A 22,588-nucleotide genomic window follows, 5' to 3' on the forward strand; every position below is an offset into this window, starting at 1 on the left:
GGGTTTTACGTCTCTAGTCTATTACCAGAGTCTTGTACTCAAGTGATCCTTTGACCCCAGCTTCCAGAATAGTTGGGATAATAGACATCCACCATCACACTTGGTTTAGCTTGGATTTTATTAATGTAAGAGTCTCTAGGCTAGGCTGGTCTTCAACATCTCATGCAGTCGAGGGCTGGGATTACAGGTGTGTGCCATCACATGCAGTTAATGTAATGCTGCACATTGAGCCCAGAGTCTCTCATCAACTTCCCAAGTGCTGGATTACAGGTATGTGCCATCATAGCTGGTTTGGTGCGAAGCCTATAGGCCTTGGGAGCATGCCCTTCAAGAAGATTGGAATTCCTTTATTTCCTTGCTACAAGGTGTAAGTTTTGCTTTGTTATGTATTCCTGCCTCATGGCCTACCATCTCTTCCTTCTTTTTAAAAAAATAAAATATTTTTTTTAAATAATGTAATTCTTTACTGATTCTTTGGAAATTTCACATCATGTACCCACACCCCCAAGTCCCTCCATATCCACCCTTCACCCCTGCAGCACTCCCCAAATAATTAAAAACAAAAACAATGCCTCAATTCTGTCTCTCCAAGCCTCTTCATTCATTCTAGTGGCACTGGGTGCTGGGGTGTGTCTGTCACAAAGCCCTTTTGTCCACTCAGCCCCACCCACATAGTCATTGCAATGAGTCATTGTTGTGGTTCAAGGCCTCAGGCACACCATCATCCCGGACCCTCACTGAAACTCTAGGATGTGCTGCTGTTGCTCTGAGTCATGGGGATCCCGTGGTTATGGTTCCAGAGGACCAGTCCCTTCATGCACTGCAGGTCATAGATGAGGTAGATGTCAAGGTGGGCCAATCCAAGGCCCAGGATGTGGGACTGTGTGGTAGCTGAGCTGGTCAGTGAGGGCCCCTGGGGCCACATACCTCTGGTGAGGGGCAGAGCCAGCTCTCCTGCTGTGGTGTCCAGCGAGAGGCAGAGTATAGGCTACCTTTTCACAGGCCCAGAGGACAAAAAATTGAGCCCAAATGAACTTTCGCCTTCATTATCCAATTGTTTGTATTGATGGAAAAACTGACTGCACAATGTAATGAACAGCCAAATTTATAGTTCCTGTAGGAAGGTCTCCTTCATATTTGGTATCTTATGTAACTCCGAGACTCTATGGAGCACTGAAGGTACATTTCCATTTTCAAATGCTTCTGTGATCCTGTTCCATTCCCAGGGTTCCTCACACCCATTTGCAGATATCAGACTCCTCTGTTCATTCACCCTGCACATTCCTCCAGCAATTTGCACTTCCTAAGACTGGCTTCCTGTTTTATTTGTCTTCTTCGAGTTGCTTGAACATAGCTGTAACTATTCTTTTGAATTCTGTCTGGGAGTTCCAGGTCATTTTCATTAGGGGTCATGATTATGGGACTTGTATTTTTGGAGATATGTGTACTTTCTGCATGTGTGGGTTGTTTTTTGTACTTTGTTGAGATCTGTGCATTTGAAGCTAAGTTTGGTGATTGAGTTTTTCCTTTATTTTTTTGTTCAGGTCACCTTTCGACATAGGTGTATTCAGTGTTTCGTAGCATGGTGAGGCTTGTGATTTCCTGAGATTCAGGGCTACAGTCTCTAGTCCAGGTCCCAGGTCTTCTGCTGGTCATCTAGTCAAGTGCCTGCAGTGGTCAAGGAGGTTGAAACAAGTTTTCCCATAACTCAGTTCTTCATGGCTACATGAAGAAACTGAACTCTGAAAACCAAACTTGCATGCAAATACCCTGAGCTTCAGGAGTATCGGGTAGCAGTGAGATGGGATGGGTTACAAGCCTGTAGTAGCAGGGTGCACAGGAGCCTTGGAGAATATCATGTGGCCATGTTACGGCTGACAGACCCTGACTAAGCGGGGGCTGCACCCTGCTTAGAATGCAGATCTTGGGATCAGAATGTTCCAGTGATAGAATACTTCCCTATCCTGTGCAAAAGCCCTGGGTTTGATCCTTAGCACTTAAGAAAAAAGAATGTAGATCTTATCTTCATCATTTTTTCGACACAAAGTTATTGTGAGGCCCTAAGCTCCTCTCTCAGGCTGAGCGCACATTGTATATATCCATTCCCACGTCTGCCCCATTAACGTCAGTATTCTTTACAGGCGATGTGTGTTATTTATGGGAACGTATGATAAAGCCCTTTGTAAACAGCCAGTATGAGAAGCTGTGGGGAGTGGAGGAAACTCCAAATGAATGTTGAGGGAGTGGATGAAGTCCTGAGTGAATAATGTGTGTTACTGACAAGGACCCCAATGCCCCTGACCCATGGGAACTGGCAAAGCCTTATCTGGATGGACTACAAACTGACAGTTTATAGCATCAACAGCATCTTCCTCCTCCTGGATGTTGACAGCCAGAGACTGCTCTCCTACAGACACCTCCTACTGAGACTCGCTAGTTCCCCTTCCTTGCATGGTACATAGAAACAGCTCTGAGTTGTTGATTAGAAGTAGCTGCTGCTCCAGCAGAGTGAGCACAGTCCAGGTGACCCCAGCTTTCCTGTCTGTGTGTCTGTCCTTTTACAGTTCTTTCTTCACCCCAGTCAGGTTTCTAGAACCTAGCTGTGCGGCACCTGGTGAGAGCCTTGACCTCACATAATACAGGAGCGAAGTGTTATCATTAGATTATTATGTGTGAAAAGCCTCTATGTATTTGGAAAGTAGGAGTAACGTAAAGATCCACTATGACAGAGATTAGGAATGAAGAAAGAACTGAGAAGGAAAAACACGACAGTGCTCAACGGATACAAATACTTACCGAATAGATGTTTTTGTTTTTGTTCCTGTCTCATGGAGCCCAGGCTGTTCTGACTTGCGACCGACCTCTATTTCCATGAGCTAGGGTTACAGGCATAAGCCACCATGACAGGCTGAATACAGTCAACATCAGAATTTAAAAAAGCTTTCCATTTCAGGTTTATTTTCAGTGTTTCACACAGAATATTTGTAATGTTAGTGATACAGACACCAACAGTTTTTCACATACTAAGTGCTGGACTTCCCTGGCAAATATTTTTCCAGACAAAATAACCAAAGAAAACACAATTTCAGGAGATGGTCTCATCACACTCCACCCAAAGTACAAAGCTGGCAGTGGTTAAAATGAGACACTATCAACCGAGACAGTGGCCTCTGAGCCTCCACACTCACCTGGTAAAGTGCCCAGAAACTGCAGAACACCAAACTACAAAACTCACTTTGGAAAAGGAAGTTAATTTTCTAATTTTTGCCTTAAGATCATTTTTAATTGCTTAAAAAATCTGGTATCATGATGGAGGCGGGAAGAAGGGGCTGCAGTTTATAGGGTCAACCCGTCTGCAGATGAGAAGGCTCCCATCGGAAGAGAAGGGGGAATGCCAAGGGCAAGAATGTGTTATAAATAAGAGTCTTTCTTCAAGCTGGCCAGTGCTGGTTTCAGCTGCACCTGTGGGAGACGTCCTCTCACGAACGGTTTGTTTATAATGTCTTTTGTAAAATCGAGTTGACGACCTCCAGTGATTCTTCTTTTACTAAAACAATATCGTAAGAGTCCATGTATTTTTCTAAAAGCTCATCTACCTAATTAACAGAAGAACAAAAATGAAATTAACACGCAGAGAAAGGCAAATAAATTTCAGTTGTAACCCCATAATGTTAGATCTATAGAATACAAATCTAATTTCAAGAAAGTTTTGAAACATATTCTCAAATTCAGTATAAAGGAAATCATTTTGTTTCTGATGAAGATTTGAATTTTTTGAGACAGGGTCTTGCTGTATAGGCTCACCCTGGCCTTCAGCTTTGAGTCATCCTGCCTCAGTGCCCTGATCGCTGGGATGACAGGCCTGCACCACTGTGGCTAGCTTAGACTTGACTCTGGGCAGGAAGTTTTCAACAGGTACTTTTCTCCCTCAACAGTTTCTTTCCACTCCAGTGGTTCCTTCCGACTTTGGGAACTTTGTACTAGAACATTTGGCAGCGCACGGAGACATTTTCGATCCTCATATGCCTAGGGAGTGCTGTCTGCTGCCACTCTGAGAACGTGACCTTCCCGTATCACACAAGTCTGCGCTTCCCATCTCCTCCACTCACTGCCAAAGGAGGGCAGTACAACAACTTTCTCACATGCCTTTGGCAACTAACTACAACGTTTCATCTTAAGTTCTTAAAAAGAAAATTTAACTACAGCACTGCATACTCACTCTGTCATTCAGATATCCAATTTTCAGAATGTGTTCAACGTTAGCTACACCGTCTGCCATCCTCAAGTCTCCCTGGGAGTCCCCCAGCAGAATGATGTTGCTGTTGTCTTTCAGCTGGCTGAAATAGTCTGTATTCTTCAAGGCACCATCGTGTTTGTTGAATACATGAATTAGTTCTCCTTTGAATCCTTTCAGCACTCCCTATGAAGATATTTTTAAAAATAGCTGAAGAAAAACTTCATTATACTCATTTATGGTATGTATATGTGTGGAGGTACCCGTGGCAGTGAGTATTTGGAGGGTAAGGGGACAACTTGTAGGAGCTGGCCCCCTCCTACCCTGTGCACCTGGGGACTGAAATCAGTTGGCAGGCTTGGTGGGAAGCACCTTTTGAGTACCGAGCCTTCTCTCTGGCTTGAGATGATGGGTTTTACATAGTCTACTTGTTAGAACTTTTACGTTTTATGATTCTATATAGATGGCACTATTGATCATATCTTTAAATTGGTCTCTGACTTGATTTCAAAACACAGAAGTCCATCACATGGCAGGTAGGACGGGCTCCAAAAACCAGCATGTTCTCTACTTTAAATGGCAAAACTCAGCTAATCACGAATTCAACTTTTACTTTTCCATTTTGTTCTTAGCCAAATTTTATGTTTTTTACTGTTTTGGGTTTTTATTTTATTTTGCTTGAGGCTATGTAGCCCAGGCTTTGAGCTCACGACCCTACCTTCAGCCTTCTGAATGCTGGGGTTACACCATTCTCCAACATGCCCACAACACTTTACAATAAACTCATTCAGAAAATGCCAGTATTATTCACTTTTCCCACTTAAGATGTAGTCTTCAGGGCTGCACAGTTAAACTACTGTCATGCAAGTTTTGTGAATTTTAATATTAACTTACTAATAAGATTTTAAGGAGGGCATAAAATACACAAACAACACTGAGGAAGCAAATGAATAAATCCCATTAACAGCCTGTCAGCATCATCTAATTTAACGACCATCTACCTAATATTAATAAAAAACATGTGAATTTATATGACTAAAATACTTCAGACTGGAGAGTAGCCTTAAGGAATGAGTTTATATTCTTACATTTTCATCAAAATCCATGAAGTTGGATACTACTTTGACATTTGAATGATAAACTCCAGCTTGACGTATAACTTCTTCAAGCACGTCACCGATACCAGCCGAAAATATGAACACGGGAATGCTGTGCTGTTGAAGTTTACCAAAGAAATTCTCATATCCTTCCCTGCGAGAGGAGGCAGGGTGTTAATGAGCAAGATCTCTCTCTCTCTCTCTCTCTCACACACACACACACACACACACACCACACACACAGAAGGTATGAAGCAAAATATTTCTACCTATTTCTACAAATCATATTCTCATTTGAAAACAGTAACCAAGTCAACAGCTGACTCTTTACCCTGCTATTAGTTCTAACAGTACAAGTTAGATGGTTTTAGACTTACAGCAAGCATGATAAAAGCCTACAATTTACACCATTTAAAGGCAAGAGGTCAAATCATACCCTGAAAAGTTCCCTGGGGTGAGCTGGAAGGCCACCTGCCTGAGGCCCTGCTGCTCTTCCCACTTCACCAAGAGCAGAGCAGCAAACCTAGCTGTGCTTTCACCTGTCATGGCTCCTTTCCAAGACTGTTTAGCCCCACCGTCCTTCCTTCTCTGGATGACCCGCTTCCTTTCACCAAATAGTTCATCCACTCATGCCACACATACAGTTACATTTAGATGAAGGCAAATCCATAGTATTTTATCCCCTCCTCTTACCGTCCTGTTCTTCCCCTTCCCTCCATTTACACTTCTTCTTCCCTATACCTCTATGCTCATATCAAATGCAGGTTTAAAAGGGCTATACCCTGAATATGAGAGAAAAGGTGTGGTATTTGTCTGTCTGAGCCTGGCTTGTTTCTCTTAACATGGTTATCTTCAATTCTATCCATTTTCCCCCAAATGAAATAATCTCATTCTTGTTTGTAAAACCTTAAAATCTACTCTTTCCTTTTCACTCTCTACCAGCTATAGGGCCAATTAAATCTTGGTACTTATGAGTGAACCACTCAATTGTTCTTACGTTTCAATCTTTTCTTCTTTAAACGTAATCATTTTATCATCCCAGGGGATAATTTAGTGAGAGAGTGACTGCCCAAAGCGGGAGGCCCCAGGTTCAATCCCAGGAGAGGGAAGAAAACCATCATGGTATTTGCCAAACAAGTAGAAAAAAATTAAGGTTGGTAAAAAGTACTGAAAGTGTGATGATTTTCACAGTTATAAGCTACACATTACAATACTGTGTGTGTCGTGCAGTACTTGCTAAGCAGACCAAGTTGGCCTTCAGCTGGTTGTGATTCCTCCACCTCTGTCTCTTAAATATTATAACTGCAGGTTTCGACACCATGCCAAGCCTCGCAAGCAAAACTAAAAGTATCCTTCCCTGTAAAGTTTTCAAAGCATAAGAACTCTGAAGGTAGATTCATATAACCTTAGAAACAATTCTTAGTTGAAACCTTTCTACCTTATAAATATTTACTTTAAATTTCAGATCTTTCAAAACTGACTTCTTAAAGAACTTGAAAATGATATGGTTACATAAGTCTCTACATTATTCTTAATTTTTTTTTTTTTTAAATTTTGGAGAAAGGGAATACGGAAAGGGAATACGGAAATACAAATCATTACTTAAATCTTCCAATGCTCTTACCAAATCTGCTGTGGATATCACTATGTATAAATAAAACACTGACTGGCCAGCAGCCAGGCAGGAAGTATAGGTGGGTCTAACAGAGAGGAGAATTGAGAAAACAGGAAGCGAGAAGAGGACACTGCCAGCAGCTGCCAGGACATGAAAGATATAAGGTACCAGTAAACCATGAGCCATGCAGCAAAGTATAGATTAATAGAAATGGGCTGAATATAAGAGTAAGAGCTAGACAATGTTAGGCCTGAGCTAATGACCATGCAGTTTAAATAATATAAGCATCTGTGTGTTTATTTTATAAGTGGGCTGTCAGACTAACAGGGCTTGGTGGGGGCTGGAGAGAACACCTGCAGCTACACAAATCTAAATGAAAAAACTTTTTTTTAAAAGATAGGGCTTCATGTATCAGCTGGCCTCAGACTTGCTATTTCATTCAGGATCTTCCTGCCTCTGTTTCCTAAGTGCTGGGACTATAGGCATGAGCCGCCATGCCCAGGTTTTAAAAAAATGATTCCAAATTTTATTTTATGTGTATAGGTGTTTTGCCTGCATGTATCTCTGTATATCAAGTGCATTCCTGGTGTCCATGGAGGTCAGAAAAGGGTGTTAAGTCCCCTGGAACTGTGGTTAGAGACAGCTGTGAGCTGCCATGTGGGTGCTGGGAATCGAACCCTGGCCCTCTGGGCCAGCTGAGCCACCTCTGCAGCCCCTTACCATGCCAGTTTTCTTCAGTGCTTGGACCAAACAAAGAGCTGTGGGCGCACAAGACAAGCACTCTGCTAACCGAGCCACACCCATCCTAACAGCCTAACCTGCAATGTCTTTCTTAGCTCACCACTTCTCATTCTCTTACACGGATGTGTTATCATTATTTTATGGAATAATGTGATTGCTTATCTTAATTAGAAACACATAACTGAATAGGATATATACAATAGGAGTTAATTCTGGAGACAATAAAAACAAAACTCAGGAGACTTACTTGAGCATGACATCAGAGTCTGCCACAATCTCTTTAAGTTTGGCTTTTGGTATGCCTTGTTCAACAAGCAAACCATGTGATTTAGTATACCTGGAGTTTATGACCAAAGGAGGGGAGAGAGACCAGTTAAAATATTGAAACTATTATCTTTACTGCAAAGCAATCCTGAGTGTGAGATCACAGCTGCCGGTCCTCACTGTGTGGACTTAACTGAGACTAAGGAGCTTAAAATGTGTGATGGTGTTTTCCCCCGTATGTCACAGATCTCACAAACCAGGCTCCTCATAAATATGTTGTCAGCAAGGCAAACTTGGAGACAGCTGCAAGTCTGTCCTCAGTCTACAGATAAGATTCAATCTAACCTGGGCTGGCAAGCTCCTTCTCCTTTCATCTGCTTGCAGTTTATGTTTTCATGAAATCTCTAAGTACTGGAATGCTGCCTAGTATAAGAGAGAATTCCTTGGTAGGAAAGTGTTCTGCATAGGCTGACCTGCTTCACTATTATACAAACAGCCACAGCAGCAGCACAGGACAATGTGCCACTGGCACCCAACTCCTTACGATGAAACTCCCTTCCCCCATGAAGAACGGGAACTTTCACCCAATAACTGAGCATCCCTAGAATATTAAAATGACTCCTTCCTTTCGCCAGCTTTCCCCCTCTTTCCTCTTGTGAGACAGCTTAATGCTGGAAAGTCCTCATGGGCCTATATTCCCTATGCAACCTAGAAACAATCCCTCTGCCTCAGCTTTATGCTCTGGGATTACAGGTGTGCACACTATGTTGTCTTAGGAACTGGAGCTTATTCCATCCCCAGATAAAACTAACTGCAAAGTCCTTTCTTTCTCCACACAGAAATCAGTGTCTTTAGCTTTTCCAAAACCAGCTCCAGTTTAGATCCTGCAGTGGGCAGAGAAAGTCTCTCCTCCACACTTACTACCACACACGGTCAACTCTCCATGCTCCCTGTCAGCTACTGGGAATATTCCTGGCCTCTTAAAATTTTCAAGCAGATGTTGTAGCTCACATCAAAGCACTTTCCACTTCTGTGAATGCTTCTCAGAGGAACTGGGGGACTCCTCTGTACCTCTACATTTGCCAAGGGCTATCTTGTCCGGGAGCTCCACACAATGCTCTCTCTGTGGTCTACTTGGATGCCAGGGCTCCAGGGTGGGGCGGGTGTGGTGTGAACCCTACTTCTCTTTCTTTGTTCTTAGATCATGTCTTGTCTAAGAAGCTATAAAGTAAAGACCTGGCTTTAAGACTTACGTGCCAGGCCTTTTATTTACTCTCACTGCATGCCATCTTGAGACAAATCACACGCTGTTAATTTACCATGATGACTCTAGGTTTTCTGTATGCACTGTCTGTGTATCTATCTGTACACATTAAAGAACAGGCCACGACTTTTAACTGGGCTGCTGTATGCTCAGCACGGCAGTGCCCCACCGCCCCAGAGGCACTCACCACTCTACTATGTGAGGGAACTTCTCTTCCACAGTGAGGTCAGGGTCAACCTCAATAGCGTAATACCGCTCCTTCAGCTGCAGTAACTAGGAGGAAACAGTAACTCAGTTGTGAGGATTACAGAGTTCTGTCATTTACCTGACTATCACAGAAAACAATGCGAACAATAAAAGACAATGGGGGCCTCTAAGCTACTTTTCAGTAAAGATTAAAACTGGAGATGGTTTGCTCTTCGGTTACATATAATTAGAAACAACCGCAGAAGCCACTTTACTTCCAAGTCAGCAATTCCGAATGTCATTAGAAAAAATGGGAGGTTTGTTTTCAGGCCCGGCTCTGCTGGTGCTGAAGGTAAGGCATTGAACATGTTAGGCAGGTGATCTCACTGACCTGCCCCTGAGCCACGGCCCAGCCCCAGCTTTACTTTCTATTTTGGGCTAGTTCTGTGCTAAGTTACCCAGGTGGCTTTGAACCTTCAAATCCTTCTGCCTCAGCCTAAGTATCAGGATTACAGGCCTGAACCACCAGACTTGACAACAAGTTTAGTCCTGAAATCAAAGTAATTAACTTCCATGGGCATCCTGAGTTGCCCTGTTAAGATGGAGGCAGGCACCCCAGGAACACCCTGATCAGTTTAAGGGGGCAAATCAGCACGAGACTAAAGCACCTTTGCCTTCTCAGTTAGTGTGAGGACCCAGAGTGTTCTAATAACAACCTCTAACACTGGTTGTGCTGGTGATGTTTGCACACCCGGTAATCCTAGCACTTGGGAGGCCAAGGAAAGACGAGCAGGAGCTCCACGTTTTCCTCAGCTAGCCAGTGAGTTCAAAGCTAACTGAAACATCCTGTCTTGAAGAAAAAAAAAAAAGCCAGGATAGAATTCATACAATAAATTCGATAGTTATTGAATGCTTACCATGTGCCAAGCACGACTACAAGCACTTGGCACTCATTCAGGTCTTTCGGGGGCTGAGGGTGGGGGAGGATAAGGTCTCACTGCATAGTGAAGGCTGGCCCTCAACTTGAAATCATCTCTCCTCAGTACTCTAGCCTGGGATTGTATGTGTATGCCATTATGCCTAGCTTTTGACATTCATTCCTATCTGAATAAAACTAATCAGCTGAGACAATGAAGGACTGACTATGCATTGGAAATGACTTAATACTTACCTTTCTTCGGCATTCGTCTGTAACAAGTTTACAGTTGTCAATGATATCTGGGGGAAGGAGGGGAGGGGAGAGTGAGGGGGGGGAAGAGGAAAGAGGGAGAGGGAGAGAGGGAGTGAGAGAGGGAGAGGGAGGGAGGAGGAGGGGAAGGGGAGAGAGGGAGAGGGAGGGAGGAGGAGGGGAAGGGGAGAGAGGGAGAAGGAGGGAGGAGGAGGGGAGGGGGAGAGAGGGAGAGGGAGAGGGAGGGAGAGAAAGAGAGAAAGAGAGAGAGAGAGAGAGAGAGAGAGAGAGAGAGAGAACAGCATAGGCATTAAAGAAATATTCTGGTTGATACTACCAATAATAAAGATACCTTGCTTCTTTTATTCTTAAAACCCAAGTCAATTACTATGGTTATTGCAATTTTTGGCCTTAATGCTGTAATTCAAATGGCACTGATACAGGAGGTAATGGTTTCAAAGTTTGAGATTTAGTAATTCTTCACATACAGCACTGAGCTAGACAGTTCAAGATCTTCAAACAATCTATTGTATATTTCCATTTTCATCTTCCTTTTTAATACACAGAAGCAACAAATACATCTTGGCGTATATCATTTTCCATTTCTTTCTATTTTGAGACAGGGTGTACTGGTTAGATTTTAACATGACACAAACTACAGTCACCTGGGAAGAGGGAACATCAATTGAGGAATTGCATCCAATGGACTGGCCTGTGGCCTTGTCTGTGTGGCCCTTTACTTGATTAATAATTGATGTGAAAATGCCCAGCCCACTGTGGGTGATTCTACCCTTGACAAGGTGGTCTTGGGTAGTATAAGAAAGCAAGCTGAGCAAGCCAGTAAGCCTCCATAGTTTCTGCTTCAGTTCCTGACATGGTTTCCCTTGGTGATGGACTGTAACCTGAAAGCCAAATATATCTGTTCTTTCCCCAAGTTGGTTTTGGTCTATGTTTTAATCAAACAGTAGGAACCTAACTAGGACATAAGGTCTCATGGAGCCCAGGCTGGTTTTGAATTTAGGATCCTTTTGCATCCATTGCCCCACTGCTGGGATTACAGACATAAACCAATTAACCCAGTTTATGCCGTCTTAGAGATTGAACATAGAGCCTCATGCATGTAAGGCCACCACTCTACTGAGCTACATCCCCAGCCACAAAAGATACCTTTTTTTAAGGATAATACTTCATGTAAAATATTTCCTCTCAAAGTTTTATTTATTATTAATAAATTAGGTAAGATCAGATCAAGTCAAACCTATGGTTTTGAGTTCTTTTCATTTAATGTTATGCTCTGTATTTTTCATATAATTAAAGCTCCATAAATTCCATTCACAATGGTTGTACAATTTTTCCAGTGTTGCCTTCCAAGTTGTCATTTTAAATGATTTCATTTTGTGTTGTTAGAAATCATTGTCAAAGCTGTATACATGCTAGGCCAGTGCCCTACTACCAAGCTACTTCCTTAACCCAGAGCCTTCCTGCTGGTTTTCTGTCAACTCCAACACAAGCTAGGGTCCCTGGGAAGAAGGAACCACAGTGGAGAAAATGCCTCCATCAGATTGGTCTGTGGGCAAGTCTGTGGCATTTCTTGATTGATGGTTGATGTAGAAAGGGCCAGCTCACCATGGGTTCCACCCCTGGCTGTGTAGGCTGAGCAAGCATCAGGAGAGCAAGGTGGTAAACAACACTCCTCCAGAGTCTCTGCTTGAGTTCCTGCCTCCGGTTCCTGCCTGAACCCCTGTCTTAGTGTCCCTCTACACTGGACTGCAACTACAAGCAAAATAAACCTTCTCCTCCCTAGGTTGCTTTGGTCACAGTGTTTACAATATCAATAGAAACCTAACTAATAAACAACATCTGATAAATGTTACTTTTTAGGTTACCCCCAAATTTGAAACCTTTTCAGTTATTTCTTGGGTAACAAATAGACTATATAGAGAGAAATATTTTAAAGTCTTCATCCATTCCCTTTATTTCCAAAAGCATTTATAAGAACAGCCATTCACCTAAGATGAATGAGAACCATTCCTCAAAACATAATAAGAAAAAGCAAGTTTCTTCACTTTTAACATCAAAAAGAGAAAAGGAAACCCCCCCCCCCCCAGTCATCTCATTGGTAAGTATTTACCATTAGATTCATTTACTCAAGAGTATCACACTTACTATGACATGTTGGGCATCTTTTTCCATTGTAGGAAAACCTACTTAGCGTCATATCAAAGTCTGTTATTATCTGTGAGAAAAAGAAGGCAAAATGTAAGTAAGTTCACTACAATCCTAAGCTCACTATGCTAAGCAAATACACAGCCTGGAGCCTTTCCACTGAGGTCCCTGGGAAGTTCCTCATCTAAATCTGCAGCACACTGAGTTAAATGATTATATTTTTCAATTAAAAATTGTGTGTGTGTGTGTGTGTGTGTGTGTGTGTGTGTGTAGGACATCTTCCAAGAGTCGGTTCTCGCCTTCCCCCTTGCTGAGGTGGGGTCTCCCTTGTTCCTGCTGCCCTGCTCTGGTTATCACTTAAAGAAATAATAAATTGGCTGTTGGGCAGTTCAAATAGCAAAGGAATTCTTATAGTGAAATTGGACTAAATAACATCTTCAATTCCTTCACATTCATTTATTCATTCATTTATTATTTATTTATATTTTGTGTATATTGGTGTTTTGCCTGCACGTATGTCTTTATGATGGTGTCCAATCCCCTACAAATGGACAGTTACTGACAGTTGTGAGCTGCCACATGGGTGCTGGGAATTGAACCTGGGTCCTTTGGAAGAGCAACCAGTGCTCTTCACCACTGAGCTATCTCTCCAGCCCCCTCCTTCATATTTAGTCTGTAATTCTCTGTTTCCTGGGATGATACATGCCCACGATCTTGGAGTTGGAAGCAAACAAAAATGCAGCAAACAACATCAAACCATAAAAGTCCCAGACCAACAGTGAGAGAGGAATGTGTAAAACTCAACTATGCCCTCATAAAGTTACATTTTAATTTGACAATGACTCAGTTAATTAAAATATAGATAACTTGAATCTGTACTCTTTTACATATGATTCCTGAAATGGTTTAGCATCTGTGTATAGTATTAGTTACCTTAGAACTTAATGTTAAAAAAAGGCCCAGGGAAGAGGTCTGGCCAAGCTCAACGGGAGAATTAGTGCTTAGCTCCACAGGTCTGGGTAGGTCCATCACGTTTGGTCATGGCTCATGTGCTGTCTCTGTCTCAAGGCATTCTTTTTTGTTTTCAAATAGAGTATTCCGTGTATTTAGACCAACTCTAGATTAACAGTTTTTTGATTTTACACTCCCAAAGTATAGGCAGAAAGAAAAAATTCCCATTACTAAGGTTTTGTCAAAACAGCAGGTTAATAAATTTGCTTTTTCCCCTGCAGCTGCTAGGGACTAGACCCATGGCTTTATCCATGCCCTGCCACACTCCATCACTAACAGATGAGTCTGCTTCAATTTTTCAATGTGGCTTAAAATTTTTATACAATGTATTTTGATCTTAATCTTCCACATCCTCAACTCTTCCTAGATCTTTCCCACCTCCATGCTTTTGTTCTCTCTTTCTCAACAAACAAAAACGAAGAAACTAAAATATCCAACCCAACCTGAATATGGAGTATGTTCTATGTTGCCAACTACTCCTGGGTGGGGGACAGACCCAGAACCTTCCACTGGAGAGAGCCAACTCCCCCCTTACCCCAGCGGTCATTGCAAATCTGCTTCAAGGTTTCAAAAGCGTTAAGTCACCTGGAGTTTGGCAGCTCCTCCTTTAATGAGACCACAGATAATTTCTTCTACTCTTGTAGGGTTCTTGATGCGAACTGAGCTTTTCTGGAATTCTGGCATCTAAAAAGTGAATAGAAATAAATAAACTACTTTTACTCACTTTTCCCAATTCACTTGCTATCAAGAAGCTTGTATTAAAAAGTATAAAAATGCTGAGACATTATTTTTAAAGTCACCACATAAAATTACCATTATTATATACACACACAAAAATTAAACCACATAACTAGTTTCCATGTAGAAAATTAAGATAAAATTATGAGCCAGGTGGTGGTGGTACACACATTTAATCCCAGCAGAGCCAGCTGGATCTCTGTGAGCTCAAGGCTAGCCTGGTCTACAGAGTGAGTTCTAGGACAGCCAGGGCTACACAGAGAAACCCTGTCTTGAAAAACAACAACAAAAAGCAACAATACCACACCCCCCCCCCCAAAGAAAAAAAAAGGGCCAAGAACATTTCTCAAAGACTGGAAGACACCAACAGAGGCACACATGAAATGAAAGGGAAAGGGAAACAGATTCAAATACTGTTCATGAAATACCTACATTGAATTGGACTCCTCCCCCTCCCTTTTTTGTAGGGAAGGAAAGATACTTACTGGGAACCAAGTCCAAGGATTCTCAAATGCATGAGTTCTACTCTATCCATAGCCATTACACACTTTAAAAGCCATAACTTAAAACAGATAGGATCACCTGCAATGTACCAGATCTTGGCACTCTTAACTTAACGAGACCTCATTTGTCTTAAGAAGGAGGGGGAGATGGCTCAGTCCATAACATACTCGCTGCACTTTATGAGCTGGGATCCCTGGGTGTGTTCACTAGCAAGCCCAGTAGCTTCAGATTCAGTGAGGAGCAATAGAGGATGGTATCCAGTGGTGATCTCTGGCCTCCGTACGAGCACACAAAGAACACACCCTCAAGCCTCAATGGATTAAGTTTTAATAAGACAAAGAGTTAATTGGCACATTTCTTTCTTTCTTTATTCACTCTTACATTTACATAATAAATACTGTGTGTCTACTTTTTGAAACACACTCCTGCTAGAGACTAGCTGTGATGTGGACCGATACTTCCCTGCTGAGTATGAAGGACCACTTTGGAGGTCCCCTTCTGCAGCTCCCTTACAAAACCTTGGCCGAGAGGAGCATATACTTGATTCAGTAACTAAACCCATTGGAGCTGGTGACATGGCTTGGTGGTCAAGAATGCTGCTGCTTCTGCAGAGGATCTGTGTTCCCAGCAGCCATGTTGGATGGCTCACAACTGTTTGAAACTCTTCCTTCAGGGGATTTAAACCCTCTTCTGGCCTCTGTACCTGTACTTACGTGCAAGTACTCCTCCTACATACACATAATTAATTTTTAAAAAAATCTTTAAAAACACCCTAACTCATTATAGTGGGAGTAAACAAAGGATCATGTTGCCACAATATTTTCACCAAGAAAATGGAACATTTTATTTTATACTCAATATAAATCAAGCAAGTCATACTCTCAAGGTTCAGCTAACAAGAATAGCAGTGTTTCATACCATTAACCCCACAGCACTTGGGAGGCAGAGGCAGCTGGATCTCTGACTTCAAGGCTAACCTGGTCTACAGACCAAGTTCCAGGGCAGTCAGGGCTACACAGAGAAACTTGTTTCAAAACCAACCAAACAAAAAAGTATTAACTAAGACCACTTGGTGGCGCCCATCAACCACCCTGATTCTAATCAGGTCTTCACCTACATTTTACATTTGGTATACTGCAAAACATTTTTCTTTTTTTAAAAATCATCAATTATGATAACCGTTAGCCTCTTATTTATTTTCAGTAACAAGCAAATTGAAAACTCAAACTGCTTTAGAACTTTTTTTTTTCTTAACCATTACACATCAAAGAGAAGCAATGGCTGAGGAGGCATCATCCTTGCTGGTGATGGAGAATAAACAACCACTCATTTCAAGAAGATAATCAGTGAGCACTCAAGTGGCTCTGGAGGAATGGCCTGTTTACAACGATACCACAACACTGGCAGGTCCGCCCTTTCGAGAACACAGAAGGGTGGACGACACGGGTGGGAGAAATACAGAGGCCGCGGCTCATGGTAGAGTCCTAACCTAACACCTACAAAACCCTGGGTTCAATCCTAGCAAAAGAAGAAAGGCAGAAACACAAGCAGACAAAGTCATCTATAGATACACCCAACTCCAGCTACAGTTTAACTGATGTATATTGAATCAAATGTTACAGGGTTCATTAAAATGTACATTTTGTGGTATTATGTACTAGTTAAAGAATAAAAGAGTATTTGCTAATTTATTTATTTATTTTCTTTTGATTATTCTTTTAAAGACAAGGTTTTCCTGTCTAGCCCTGGCTGGCCTGGCACACCCTGTGTATCGTAAGCTGGCCTTGAATTTATGGTAACCCTCTTGTGTCAGCCTCCAGGAAACTGGGACTGCAAACAGGCACATGCTATCACGACTGGCTCCAAGGAGTTTTGTCATGGGGTCTGTGTAGAGCTGATGGTATTCTTCCCCAATGCACTGACATATGCTCCTTCCACGGCCTCAGTACCACTATATACAGAAGACAGCTACTTCCCGGGTATTTTCAGGAGCTTCACACACCTTTTTGTCACGCATAAAGTTGGTAGTTTCACACCATTTATTTACACAATTGTTTTTTACATAACAGTCTCACTAGCCCAGTTGGCTTCAAACTAATTATGTAGCCAAGATGACCCTGAATTCCTGATCTACCTGTTTCCCAGCAATAGCAATGGGACTACAAGTGTAGACCACGTTTGGGTTTTATGTGGTTCTGGGGACTGAACTGAGCTTCCAATTGACCTACATCCCCTGCCATTTTGCCCCCTTTCTTTTTCTTAAATTCTTTTTTATGTCTGCTTGCCTGCCCTGCCTGACTCCCCATCCATCCATCCATCCATCCATCCATCCATCCATTTCTCTATATAGGTGTGTGTGTGTGTGTGTGTGTGTGTGTGTGTGTGTGTGTGTGTGTGTGTGTGTGTGTGTGTTAGAGGACAACTTTTAGGAGTCAGTTCTTTCCTTACACTGTCATGCTTGGTGGCAAAAGCCCTTACCCACTGAGCCTTTTCACTGGTCCTGAATGTCTGTCACTTTAAACTACACTTAGAATATTTCATTCTGCATGGCTTACACAGGAGAGTGCCAAGGAATACAGAAAAGAATGGGAATCCAGCTGAGGTAGAGCATGCCTGAAATCTCTGCCTCAGGAGCCGAAAGCAGAACCAGGGTTTCAAGGTCATCACTAGTTACAAAGTGACTTCAACTAGCCTGAGTTAGTCACAGAGACCCATTCTCAAAGAACAAAATCCAAACCACACATGCAAAAAGACAGGAAGGGAATAAGGCATATGTAATGCATTGTAATGCAATTGCAACATTACCCATCGCAGGGCTGAGACAGGAAGATCTCACATCCCTGATATACAAGCACAATGAGACTTCATGTTCAAAAAGAGTAAAAACAAAACAAAAGCCAGAGCAAACTCACCAGAACCTAGCCATCATTTTATGTTAAGAACTATAAAATGTATTATATTTCAAGCATAATAATTTCAAAGATATCTGAGAATCAATTCAGTAGGTACTTGAGATTTTATCATTTGTGTGCCAAGCATCATGAAGAAAGCCCTGTATAGAACTCCAGTCCCACAACTGTATAGTTAAGGAGGAAAAATTGGAGAAGATTCACCGTTTACAGGTGGAGCTGCAAATACTCACATACCCACCATTTTCAAATGGACAGCAGACTCCTGATTAGTCATTTCTTGGTTATCCAATCTTCTGGAATTCCCCAGGTGATGTCACAGCAAGAGAGGGGGAAAAAAGGTACATGTGACACACTTACATTTGAGGCTCTTAATGTATGCTAATGAGATACAAAGATGGTTTTTTAGTATGATTTAAATACCAAGGAGTTGCAGGCTGCTTTCTCAGCAAAGGATTTCCTGTATTAAGTAAAGTTTCTTCTAAGAACTAAAGTAGTACTAATAAGTTTGAATAAAGAGGTAAAGTGGACTACACATTTGCAATAAGATTTTACTGCAAGACTTGTTAAAAAACAAAAACAAAAACAAAAACAAAAGACAGGGCCTCCTTTTGTAGTCTAGGCTTGCCTTGAACTCCTGGGTAACCTCCTGCCTCAAGCTCCTTCTGTTATGGAATTATTGGCGTGGACCACTATGTTTGGCTTTGCAAGTATATATTATCAACACTTCCTGTGTACAAAGGGTGAGAAAAGTGTGTTGATAGTGCCAAATTGACATGGGAGTTAAAAGAAGAAACATAACATACAACGTATTTTTCCTTCAATTTTTTCAGGAACTATTTATTTATTTATTCACTCTCTGCGTCTACTTAGTGTTGCCCAAATGTGCATGTGCAAGAGGTAACCCACTGCAGTGTGGGAGCCACCAATGGTCAAATGTCTGGAGAAAAGTGACCTCTTCCAGCAGCCATCAACTGTAAACGGTTCCTCAGCTAGAGGTGAGTTCGAGGGAGCCCTTCCCCCTCCACACTAAATTTTCTTAAGTTAAAAATTTTCTGTGTGTATAAGTCTGTGTTGTGTTTGCACTTAGCACAGTGTTTGGGACAAAGCCAGAACACGTGTCCGTCAAATGAAACGAGCATTTTTTAGAAGGCTGCTGGGTAAATTTTATATCCATTAACTCAAAAGAAAATATCTCTTAAATTATTCTGGTTTTGTCCTATAGTATAAATCTTAGAGAAGATTACTAATTTTTCCCATATGACTTTAATTTTACTTTACTCCAGGTAAGCAAAAATTTAATGGTCAAAACCCTGTTTTAAAAGAGCTACTGAAGAGCTGGAGACGTAGCTCAGTGGTAGAGGACTTGCCTAGAATGTAGTCCTGGACTTGATCTTCAGCATGACATAAAAATAGAAATAAATAAAGATTAAGAAAAAAGCCAGTGGGAGCTGGCGACATCTCAGCCATTAAGAATGTGCACTACTCCTGCAAAGGACCAAGTTCCATGTCCAGCACCCACATCAGGCTCTTCCCAACCCATTGACTGACAGTGCTGGTTGCCTAGTGGCAATCCTCCTGCCTTCTTGTTCCAACTGCTGGGATTACAGGCAAACAACTGTTACACTCAGCAGCTGCTGGCTTTTAGTACGTCACAGATGCTCCGCTAATGTCAACCCAGGAGCTTTCCTTCTTCCGAGTGCTCACCAACGTGACCAAATTTAAACTCCACTCATTGAAGTAAACCCGTGTGGATGTGATACTGCAGTGCCCACACCTTGTCTCGAGACCTGTATTGTTATAAAAGTGTAAACACACACAGAAGTCAGCATTCTGGGACTCTCTGAAAGAAGATACCGAACATCAGGGCAGAGTATTTTTAACAACCAGCAGTGCTGTAAGCCTATACCTGGTACATATAAAGTTCCAGCTTGTTCTGCCAACAGTCATCTGTGGCAGATGCTTCAAGAGAAGAGCTGCTGGAAAACATAGCCAGTGCAGAAGACACATTCAAAAATAGAAAGCTCTACCCTTGAACTATGAACTCTCTTCAAAGGAAGTTATAAAGTCTTTAAATTTGGAATCTCGAAATATGAACTAGAAAAATTTGCAAACTAGAAAACAATTACTTTGTGTACTTTCTAAGGTTGTTAACACAAGAATGTGTAGAACAAGGCTACAGAATGAAGCAAGAGGTAAGAACTTCACTTAAATTTGTTATGTAAGAATTTTAGTTACCATATGTCATTCTGAGGCTATAGCTTTTAAAAATCAGTAAGATGGGCAATCTGTCTACATTAGCAATTTATTTGCTTTATAAAGAGACTTTAAAGTATCTTAGTGTAAATTGAATATCTTTAAAGGCTTGTTTCACTCTGGCTCATAGGAAAGTAGAAAAAATAAGTTGATTAACATGACTTTTAAATAGTGACTCTTTAGTTTTGATGCTTGCGGAAACATGAAAATTACACTGATAAGGTAATAAAATTTTACATGGTACACCGTGTTGTGTCTCTTACATGAGAAAATGTACATCTCACTTACTAAGGAAAGGGCTCCTGCAACAGTATTAACTAACTGTCCCTGGTAAATTCATTGTTTTTTATTGCACCTCTCTCAACTAACCAATATTATTTGTCTTAAGTTCAGTATATTAAGACGTCAAAATTTGAGGATAATTATCATGGGAATATAAACTAAATTCACTTTTAATGGAGGATTGTAAGAATTTCCTTGTTGCATTTAAATAATCTCCCTAGACAGAAATAAACATACACAGACTGGAAAGTGAAACACTCTCGATACAGACAATAAACAAAACTGAAACTGAGCAGCTGAAGGTGTAGGAGGAAACAGGAAAAATAAATAAATTCAGAGACTGTCTATTTCAGGATGGGCAATTTCTGCCAATTTCCTTAAATGGGAAAACACAGTCCAGATTTTATGGATAATTGTGAAAACAAATAGTCTGTAAGCTCAGAATGTAGTCCTCCAGCTCACCACCCACACTGGTTCTAATATCCAACAGTATTTTTCAAGACAGTAAACTATGGCACATGAAAATCATGCTGCTGATCCCGAACATACTTTGACTTCTCTCTGTCCTGTTCTTCCTCCCAGAACAGCAGAGGTAGTGACAGCATCCATCCAGGAAGACTAAGCAAGCTGCTCACACACGGCTGATGTATGGTCGACTTTTAAGAAGCTATACAAAACTTGGAAAACTTCATTATTTAAATCTAATGCAGAGCCAGGTATGGTGGCACCTCCTTGCAGGAAGCACTTAGGAGGCTAGAGGCCAGCACAGACTACATCATAAGACCTTATCTCAAAAGAAATCTGACACAGCCACAAGTATTCCAGATCTTACTGTAGTACGCATGTTCTGTTTTAAGGATATGTGTTTGGAGGTTCTCAGTTTCCAACCCAAGACTTATACATGTTAGGCAAAAGCTCTACCAATGAGCTACATCCCCAGTCCTTCCATGTCTGAATCTTAATTTTCAATATGCAAGTTGTTACATTAGAAATCTAGCCTTTATCAATTCATAAAACATATCAGTATAACTCCAGTCTATAATATCCTGAGTAAGGCTCATAGGCATAAAAGTTAATCTTTATTACCAGCCATTAGAAACTCACGTGACTCTGTGCAAAATTAAGTCACATAGCAACTGAACATGTTGCCCTTGACTTCCAAGAGTACTTCGCTTGCCTAACATCCACATGTCTAAATATGAAATATTAGAATCAGAGTGTAAAATTTAGTTATTGAGCCTAAGACATCTGAAAGCATTACACCTTTAGACTTTTGCAAACTACAAAGAATTTTACATCTCACTGCAGCATTTTAGTCCACTTCTACTTCCTGCTCTGAGTATTTACGTGGCCAAAGTTTCAATAAGAGACAGAACCAGACCAGAACCACGACAAGGTAAATACCAGAACTCATGTCCTCAGGAACAGTGAGCACTTACTCTGAAGGTAACCGGACACGCTACGGCAGCACCAGCAAAAGAAAATTCTTCCTGTCTGAGAAGCACTAATATAGCACAAGGTGCAACGGAGGGCGGCTCCCAAAGCCTCGACTAAGCCTTATGCAAACAGTCTCGTGACGCAAGCGGAACACTGCTTCACTATGCTATGGGTGACATTTTGCTGGCTCGCAGCTCAGCACCTTCTAGTTGACAGAACACAGCTAGCTGGGAAAACGTGATGGCTGGGAGCTGCTAGCTCTGCAACCTAAGAAGGAACGGTTGGCGTGCATCTCTTCAGCCACCCCTTTCCTGTTCCTGACTGCACTGCACTGTGATGTGCGCACTCATCAGGTGGCTGCTCTACTTTAAGACAACGTCCAAAGATGGAGTTTGGCTGCTGGAGCCGGGGAAGGGGGACAAGAGGCCGCTGCTGATTTGGCAGAGCTCCAGCTTTAAGTGAAAACAGTTCTGAGGGTGGTGTGCTGTGGTGATGGGGCACAGCAACGAACATGTGTGCGCTGTCACCAAACTGTACCCTTAACTTGACTAAAATGGTGCCTTTTCCATTTTACATATTTTATTCCAGTGGGGTTTAAGGTGGCTTTTATATTTTCTTTATCTCTTCCAGAAATTTTTGGTCAATTTTAATAAAACCAGGCGGAAACTGAAACTATTATAAAACTGGAAAATACAGGTATAATAGTATCTACTTGT

General features: G+C 41.7%; 1 protein-coding gene across 2 annotated transcripts in view; it reads right to left on the reverse strand.

The window, feature by feature from the left end:
• Nucleotides 1-2,926: 2,926 nt before the first annotated feature.
• Nt5c3a (5'-nucleotidase, cytosolic IIIA) overlaps nt 2,927-22,588 on the reverse strand; it is a 37,290-nt gene continuing 17,628 nt past the window's right edge. The window contains exons 2-10 of one of the 2 annotated variants that reach the window (XM_036182858.1): nt 18,139-18,193; nt 14,332-14,430; nt 12,736-12,805; nt 10,573-10,619; nt 9,403-9,488; nt 7,935-8,024; nt 5,323-5,485; nt 4,220-4,420; nt 2,927-3,596 (exon numbers count right to left, since the gene is read on the reverse strand). In XM_036182858.1, coding sequence (XP_036038751.1) covers nt 3,495-3,596; nt 4,220-4,420; nt 5,323-5,485; nt 7,935-8,024; nt 9,403-9,488; nt 10,573-10,619; nt 12,736-12,805; nt 14,332-14,430; nt 18,139-18,174 — 894 coding nt within the window. In that variant the 5' untranslated portion in view covers nt 18,175-18,193 and the 3' untranslated portion in view covers nt 2,927-3,494. The remainder of the gene's footprint in view (nt 3,597-4,219; nt 4,421-5,322; nt 5,486-7,934; nt 8,025-9,402; nt 9,489-10,572; nt 10,620-12,735; nt 12,806-14,331; nt 14,431-18,138; nt 18,194-22,588) is intronic. The other variant, XM_036182857.1, reaches the window with a different exon arrangement.

Source organism: Onychomys torridus, chromosome 3, assembly GCF_903995425.1.
Source record: "Onychomys torridus chromosome 3, mOncTor1.1, whole genome shotgun sequence".
Taxonomy (NCBI): Eukaryota; Metazoa; Chordata; class Mammalia; order Rodentia; family Cricetidae; genus Onychomys; species Onychomys torridus.